Source organism: Berghia stephanieae, chromosome 15, assembly GCF_034508935.2.
Source record: "Berghia stephanieae isolate SIO BIC M18660-M18661 chromosome 15, UCSD_Bste_1.3, whole genome shotgun sequence".
Taxonomy (NCBI): Eukaryota; Metazoa; Mollusca; class Gastropoda; order Nudibranchia; family Aeolidiidae; genus Berghia; species Berghia stephanieae.
The window spans coordinates 5,586,801-5,596,169 of NC_088374.1; the positions used below are offsets into that span (position 1 = coordinate 5,586,801).

A 9,369-nucleotide genomic window follows, 5' to 3' on the forward strand; every position below is an offset into this window, starting at 1 on the left:
GAAGAAGAAGAAGAAGAAGAAGGAGGAGGAGGAGGCTCAGGGTCCCAAGCCAGTGTAGACACTACAGACATCACACCCAAGCCGCTTTGTCTTATAACGCCACTACTGGATGGTCTGATGACCTTCATGCGATGCCAGACGCCGTAAGAATGGGTCAACACACACACACACACAAACACACATAAAACAAAAGGTGTCTACTTATACCGTAGAAAATGAGAAATTAGGTAATGCAAACAGCTGGACGGGAAACACGTGAAAGGTAAAAAAAAAAACGTGGTAAAAAGGATGAAAGTGATTGAAAGCCATACAAAGATTCATAATATATCAATATAGCAATGCCGATACGACAGATTCATGCTATACATCTAACCCTCTCCTTACTAACATTGAGAACTAACCCTTTATTCCAAGGACTCAACTATGCGCAGAGCACGAGGCTCGAACCCAGGACCTTCCGATCCGAAAGCGAGTGCCATACCACAAGACCACATAACCCTTAAAACCTAGTTCTTGTGGGAACAACTGAGTTGTTCCCCAAGGCTTATTTTTTCACGAAATAGATGTTGCTTAGATAATGTTTTTGTATTCATGCTTATTATGTAGTGTCATGATTTTTAATTTTGTTGTTTGTAAACATTTGTATTATGTAAAGCGCCGCGGAGCACGATTAACGTGGATGTTTAGGCGCTATATAAATTCATTATTTACTATTACTATTACTTCTATTTACTAAAACGGCTGTCTAAAAACAAAAACAAAAAGCTGAGTGACGTCAACTTCGTTCTATCTATACCCACCAAAAAGTGACCTTCTTTTTCTTCTCCTGCAGCAAATGCAACACACACACACACACACACACACACACACACACACACACACACAGCTGATAATACAGTTAAAATAACAACGTGATGATCGATCGAATGCTGCTGTAGTTGTAGTTGTAGTATCACAGGAGTCGCTTGGGGGTTGGAGACAGGAGATAGTTATATAGAGAGATAGTTATTTTAACTCACTCAATCCTAGAGATTTTTGATACTTTTCAAAATCAAAGGAGTCGCTTGGGGGTTGGAGACAGGAGATAGTTATATAGAGAGTTAGTTATTTTAACTCACTCAATCCTAGAGATTTTTGATACTTTTCAAAATCAAAGGAGTCGCTTGGGGATTGGAGACAGGAGATAGTTATAGAGATAGTTATTTTAACTCACTCAATCCTAGAGATTTTTGATACTTTTCAAAATCAAAGGAGTCGCTTGGGGGTTGGAGACAGGAGATAGTTATATAGAGAGATAGTTATTTTAACTCACTCAATCCTAGAGATTTTTGCTACTTTTCAAAATCAAAGGAGTCGCTTGGGGGTTGGAGACAGGAGATAGTTATATAGAGAGTTAGTTATTTTAACTCACTCAATCCTAGAGATTTTTGATACTTTTCAAAATCAAAGGAGTCGCTTGGGGATTGGAGACAGGAGATAGTTATAGAGATAGTTATTTTAACTCACTCAATCCTAGAGATTTTTGCTACTTTTCAAAATCAAAGGAGTCGCTTGGGGATTGGAGACAGGAGATAGTTATAGAGATAGTTATTTTAACTCACTCAATCCTAGAGATTTTTGCTACTTTTCAAAATCAAAGGAGTCGCTTGGGGGTTGGAGACAGGAGATAGTTATAGAGATAGTTATTTTAACTCACTCAATCCTAGAGATTTTTGCTACTAGATTCAAAATTGTTAGCATATCCTAAAACTATACTTACGTATTTTGGTGATAGGTCTCTTATGAAATTCGGATCCACGATTTGGAATGATCTCCCTCAATCTGTGAGATTCTCGAGCTCAACAGACATTTTCAAAAAAGCCCTGATAACATATCTTTTCAGGAAATATTTAGGCCTACTTAATTGAATTTTAAATGTATTGTATGTGACATTTATATTGATGATGTATTGATGCCCTTTTATGCTCTTAATTGTTTTGATACTTTGGTTGAATTATTTTATTTATTTTTTTTTTGGTTTTTTTAAGCGCTTTGAGGTTTCGACGAAAGGCGCTGTATAAATATGCTTATTATTATTATTATTATTACTTTTCAAAATTGGAAAAAAAAATGTATTAAAAATTAACATGTGCATAGATATTTCTATTCAACTATCATTAACATGTAAAAATTAATAACATTAGCTTTGATACTACGCCTATAATTTGTCTAAGAAAAGTGTAATAAATAGATAGTATTCGCTTGGCTTAGGAGTTCACAACATTGCCATCCGGAAGTATAACGGCCCAACACACAAGACCGTGTGTTTCCATGAACGTTTATTGTCGGGTTAATACAGTTGAGTGAGCATTACTCATAACTGCGGATGGCAAAAAAAAACAATAACAAAGACCTGAGTGACGTCAACTTCGAACAATCTATAGGAATGGGGGGTAAAAGTAACCGAGTTAAATAAACTACGGACATAGTCGGTGTTAGGGATGAGTGAGTTAACGGATCAGCATTCAGCGTATATTCTAGCTAAGCATGTTTTGATTGTCGATATTAGAACAATAATAACACTCTACAATAATGGTAGGAGAGAGAGAGAGAGAGGGGGGGAGAAAGTGAGAGAGAGAGAGAGAGAGAGGAGAAAGCGAGAGAAAGTGTGTGAGAGAGAGAGAGAGAGAGAGAGAGAGAGAGAGAGAGAGAGAGAGAGAGAGAGGGAGAGAGAGAGGGAGAAAGTGAAAGAGAGAGAGAGAATAAAAAAAAGAAGGGGGGGAGGAGGGTAATGAATAGTTTTTAATGACCATTTATTAAGCATGCTTAGTAAAGAATGTCGATTTAACAAATATAACGTGAGGGGAGGAAAGAGAAATAATATGTATGTGTGTGTGTGTGCGCGCGCGCGCATGTGAAAGGGTTATGCGCGAGCGCGTGCGTTCTTGCTTGCTGAAGAAAAAAAGCGTGTACCGGGAAAGGCTGTGAGGAATAGAAGGAGAGAGGGGGGGGGAGAGAGAGAGAGAGAGAGAGAGAGAGAGAGAGAGAGAGAGAGAGAGAGTTCAAACGCTTACAAAAATGCATTGCGAACACAACACACAATCCCAATAAAATCAAATTAAAAGGAAAAAAAAAAATCAATTTCCTCACTAAATCCAAATTAAATCACTCCCACACCGCTGCAGTGAACTGTCTCCAAAAAAATAATAATAGTATCGAAAAGCATATGGAGCTTTTTCATCCCTTCCTCCCCCTAAAACAGACCTGTCTAGTAGTACGAAGAGAAGTTCGTGTAGAATGACGAAACTTTGTCTCCTTTATGAATATTCATGAGTCTTTAAAACTTATTGAAAATAAAAATCGATGCCAGAACGCATAATTAAATTATAAGAATTTGGGGTGTCATCAATTGCTTTCTTCGAAAAACTACGATTTTTTTGTTTGTTTGTTTGTTTTTTTCATTTTCAAGCAGACAGACGTGCTTTCAACTTCCCTGGTGTGAAATGATGAGAACCAATCAGATCTTTGAGTAGATATTGTGCACTATTTAAAAAGCCCAATTAGAAAAAAAATATCAATTAACATAATAAAAGAACAGATCCATGAAGTACACCACACATTCGTCTACCAGTATGACAATTAATCAAAGTCTAACCCCCAATCAGAACAGAAAAAAAAAAACAATATTAATATTATATATATATATATATATATATATATATATATATATATATATATATATATACAGGGTGTCCATAAGTCTGGACACGTAGGATAGTTGAATATTTTTGGTATATAATTAAAATTTTAAGTTTTATTTTCACTATCTATTTTATTCAAATAATATCTTCAATATGAGCGCCGCCATCATTTGCAATGCAAATTTCAATGCGTTTCACAAAATTTGCATGAATAACTGGATGCAATAAATCTGCATTGCCATCAATTTTTATACATACACTCTTTATTCATTGAGTCAAGTGTATTGAATCTGTGATTTTTGTTGAATACACTTTCTCCTTTAGAATACCCCAGAAAAAGAAATCCAAGGGGACTAAGGTCTGGTGATGGGAACCCTGTGTTCGACTTGACTGTTTTTTTTTGGTGTAAGCATGAATCTTTGAAGACACTACCCTCATCATGAATGTTAGCTAAAAATCTATTAAATACCATAAGAAGGCTGGTTTTCCGAAACTTGTTAAAAGTCGATGTTTCTACCAATTTTGGAGACTTTCCACCCATGAGATTTATTTTATTGAAATGTAAAATGTTATTTTAAGCATCAATTGAACTGTTCAAATACACGCATAATGTATACTCTGTTAGCATGAGCCCTCTAAATCTTGATTCCACCAGCACCACCACAGATTCAAACTCTCCAAGGAAAGGTGTTCTCTAAACCTTAGGCAGAATTTTTTCTCAGTTCGGGTAGTCGACAAATGGAACCGCCATCCATGAGATTTATTTTATTGTAAGCATCAAATAGTCACAAATAGTTGCCCATTCAACATCACCATGTCTTCCAATCCAATTGGGGAAACTGTCACTCAACCAAAATGTATTCATAATTTTGAATACTATTTTGAAAAATATTTAACTTTACTGTGTCCAGACTTTACAGACACCCTGTATATAGGACTATAAACTATACTTATTGTGCGGCGATGTGGTCTTGTGGTAGGACACTCGCTTTGCTTTCGAATCGGAAGGTCCTGGGTACGAGCCTAGCGCTCGGTGCATAGTTGAGTCCTTGGGAAAAGCTCTTTACTCACTTTCTCTCACCGTACTCAGGTGTAAAATGAGCACCTGGCTGTTAACAGCGTTGTCTTTGTCCGAAAAATTGTAATATCGCCTAACAGGCAGCATGTCCTGTCCTACATGTTAAATGTTGCTGTTGACCAGGGACCCCCTGTAAAGCGCTTTGAGCACATTTTAGTGGATATTGCGCTATATAAAGCAAAATTATTTTTTTTGTTTTTAAATATATACATACTGTTCTCTCAATGTCCTAGTCCTATGGCTCGTGACCTTATTTGGGTATATATATATATATATATACACCCAAATAAGGTCACGAGCCATAGGACTAGGACATGGAGAAAACAATAACATTGAAATACTACTATAAATTACCCTCCATTCATTGATACTATAATATGAAATATGACAATAACTATAATAACTATATAATAATATAACTATAATTATACTATGATTTTTTTTTGTGTAAGCATGAACCTTTGAAGACACTACCCTCATCATAAATGTTAGCTAAAAATCTACAAAAAACAAGAAGTCGATTTTTCTACCAATTTTGGAGACTTTCTATCCATGATATACTTTATTGAAACGTAAAATGTTATTTTAATTTTAAGCATCAAATAGTAACAAGAATTTCCTTAGATTTGTGTGAAGTTGACTGACTGTTAATCATGATGACATGATAGCCTGGGTGAGAAATTTGAGGAGAAATAATCCTAAATATATCTAAAAATCGGAAAAACAGAGTCAGGGAGTCTTAGAAAACCACTCTTCATATATTATATATATATATATATATATATATATATATATATATATATATATATATATATATATATATATATATATATATATATATATATATTATATATATCCTTATGAGTGTTGGTGGGTACTCATAGTCATTGGTACAAAATGGAGCACTTCTTGAGATGCCTGAGATGGAAGGTGTTCCACTTCGAAAAAAACGAGGAAAATGACGACCCAACAACAATAGAAAATTTCGGATTCAAACAGCAAACTACTCACCTCCCCACAAAGACTTAAATACAACAATGTCACTACACATCAACACTAATCACCACTACACAACGGAAGCAAGGACAAGCACATCAAATGGAATACATTTATTTCTTCGGACATTATGCCGACTGAAGACGTGGACGAAAGCCACCGAAACGAATGTCTTGGCCATATAATGTGAGTGACAATTTATATATATATATATATATATATATATATATATATATATATATATATATATATATATATATATATATATATATATATATATATATATATATATATATATATATGTGAGGTCCAGTGGTATGACACTCACCTTTGAATCGAAAGCTCAAAACGCTTTACAAGGTGTCCCCAGCCAACAGCAACACTTAACACGTATGACGAGACAAGACGCCTGATACTGTTACACCAGCTGATACAAAATTTTTTTTCAGATGAAGACAATGCTGTTAACAACCAGGTACTCATTTTACACCCTGAGTACGGTGAGAGAATGTGAGTAAAGAACCTTTTCCAAAAACTCAGAGCAGGACTCAAACCCAGGATCTTCCCATCCGAACGCGAGTGTCACAGTCATACCAGGCACTAGACCACATAGCCGCAAAATTTTATTGTCAAACACGGGAGTTCAAAAATACATTTATGTCAAAATCACGACTTGTCAACCAACTTGAACCATATTTTCCCCACCATTTTCATCTATGCTGATTTTCTCATATTTTTCCCCCCACAAAAACCATATTTTCATCATATAATATAAAGAACCTTTTCTCTGCTCGAGCCCAGGATCTTCCCATCCGAACGCGTGTGTCACAGTTATACTACACATAGCGGCAAAATTGTAATGCCAAACACAGAAGTTCAAAAATACAAAATTCAGACCTGCCAACCGACATCAACCATTAGAAAAGATATATCATCATCATCATCATATTTTCCCCACCAATTATGCTAATTTTCTCATATATTCCCACAAAAAATCATATTTTCATCACAGGCATCCATTCAAAATTTCAAATTTTACATACACGATGACCTACATATGTGCGGCTATGTGGTCTAGTGGTATGACACTCGCTTTCGGATCGGAAGGTCCTGGGTTCGAGCCTCGCTCGATGCATAGTTGAGTCCTTGGAAAAGATTCTTTACTCACATTCTCTCACCGTACTCAGGTGTAAAATGAGTACCTGGCCGTTAACAGCGTTGTCTTTGTCTGAAAAATTGTAATATCGCCTAACAGGCATCAAGTCTCGTCCTACATGTTAAATATTTCTGTTGACCAGGGACCCTTTCTAAAGCGTTTTGAGCACATGTAGTGGATATTGCGCTATATAAAAAAAGTTCCAAAAAAAAAAGACCTATCAAGCTGGTAGAGAGTAGGGAAAATCCTGAAATACCCATGACTGACAATCGTCTGTCTGGCCACTCAGATTCTCATCTAGTTGAAGGAAATGTTTAATTACATTAACTCACTCAATCCTAGAGATTCCTTGCTACTTTTCAAATTTGTGAGATAGTTTTATTCAACTACCATTAACATGTAAAAACTAAAAATATTAGCTTTGATAGTACGCCTATAATTTGTCTCAGAAAAATGTAATAATAAATAGGCATGAGGTAAAAGCAACCCGGGTAAACTACGGATATAGTCGGTGTTAGGGTTGAACGAGTTAACCCTCTCCTTACCAGCCATTTTCAGAATTTTCCCAAAAATTTCACACCCACCCAATACAAAAGCAGACACCTCTTACTCAAACAGACAAGCTAAAAGTACATGCTATACATGACATTGTTCGACAATTTGAGATTCTATTACAGAACGTCAAGTATTTATAGCTATATATTAGCAAAAATAAATGAAATCTGGATGAGAAAAGAGACGATTGCATCGTAACAAATGTGACGATTTTCCAATAGGTGGTAAGGAGAGGGTTAAACTATTCCACGTTTAAGGACCTCTAAGTGTATTAAAATATGAGAAATCATACTCTGGTTGGCAAGGCTAAAAAATTTTGCTGCCTATGATTGCTTCTCAAACTCAACTATTTGATTTGTGGTCAAGATATCATTGGGGGTCACGACAGCTTAGTTGGGTAGAGCACTCGCTTCACACCCAAAGGGACTGAGATCAATCCCGGGTGTCGTCAGAATTTTTTTCTGACCCCCCTCCCCCCCCCCCCTGTCCATCCAGCAGTGAATGGGTAGCTAGGTCTGTTAGATTTGTTTGAGAGAGAGAGAGAGAGAGGGGGGGGGGAGAGAGAGAGAGAGAGAGAGAGAGAGAGAGAGAGAGAGAGAGAGAAGAGAAAATGACAGAAAGAGAAGGAGAAAAGACAAGAAAAGAAAATGAGAGAGAGCGAGACTTTTTTTTAAAAAGTCTCCCCCCTCCCAAACCCCCTACTAGAACTCTAGAACAAGAATACTTGGGCTTGGGATGTAGAAGCTTGCCCGTAGAAGCTTATGGAAGGTCTCCCTTGAACAAAAATCCGTTGACAATGAGGTAAAATTTTGAAATTCACTCAACTTGAAAATTTGAATGGAATTGTTAATTCTCACTCTCTCACTCAACTCTATTGAGATCTGCTGATGTGAAAGAGAGAGAATGAGAACTGGACTTGACATCACAGCGGTGATCAATGATCAATGCCAATGTCAATATGAAGATCCAACCAGTACCAGAGAGACAAATAAATTTTTCTTTTCCAACAAAAAGATAAAACATTCTCGACTAAATTACCAAAACTAAAAAAAAAAAAGGGGGGGGGGGGGGCTGAAAATAAGGAGTGGGGGAAGGAGTAGGCGAGTTGGAGAGATCTGCGAAGTGGGTTCTAAATCTAAATTTAGAAATAAATTCAATCTGGGGAACGACGGAACAGTGAATTTTGTTTGTTTAGATGAGTCTTTTTTCAAGATGAAAATAAACGGACTAATGTTAACCGGTTTTAGAAATGTGAAACGTTGCTCAAAAGTTGATGGGAGAGGTAAACATGAATCGAGACTTACCGTTAGAAGACAAAAACAAGCAGACGACAGCGATGAGATGAAGAAGGCGAGTTGGTGAGAAAGAAAGAACAAACAGGTTTTGAATCGGTGCAGTTGATAAACCTGCCTTTCTTCTCCAACTCTTCCGATGAAATTTATTATCCATTGTGAATATGGAATAAAAACTCATAAAGTCGTCAAATATAATATTTATTAATCCAAAACAACAGAAATAATTCACGTATAATCCATTATCAATGAAATTCAACTTCAGATTTCAGATTCCGGGTAACATTACAAACAGAAGCGAACGTACGCCATAGTGGAAATCGGACTCAAAATTCTTCGTCTTCTTCGCTCTTCACTTCTGCGCTCTCCGCTCTCGTTCGCAGAGAAACAACCAAGTCGACGAGTCGACGGCAAACGAGGTCATGGGTTCGAGGGGTCAACTTCCTTATATGGATTATCAACAGAAAAATATAATTTTGAATGACGACTCGGTTTGTTGTTTTTTTGTTTTGTTTTTTGTATGGTGTTATTGTTGCTGTTGTTGTTGTTGCTGTTGTTGTTGTTGTTGTTGTTGTTAGTAAAGAAAGAAAACTCATTATCCTCATTGAAAAT

At 36.4% G+C, this 9,369-nt stretch overlaps 1 protein-coding gene across 4 annotated transcripts in view; it reads right to left on the reverse strand.

The window, feature by feature from the left end:
- Nucleotides 1-9,163, reverse strand: part of LOC144960542 (neogenin-like) — a 155,749-nt gene extending 146,586 nt beyond the window's left edge. For 3 of the 4 annotated variants that reach the window (XM_078893740.1, XM_078893738.1, XM_078893739.1), the window contains exon 1: nt 8,770-9,136. In XM_078893740.1, coding sequence (XP_078749866.1) covers nt 8,770-8,938 — 169 coding nt within the window. In that variant the 5' untranslated portion in view covers nt 8,939-9,136. Of the gene's footprint in view, nt 1-8,769 lie in introns of all 4 variants that reach the window. The other variant, XM_078893737.1, reaches the window with a different exon arrangement.
- Between the last annotated feature and the right edge of the window lie 206 nt (nt 9,164-9,369).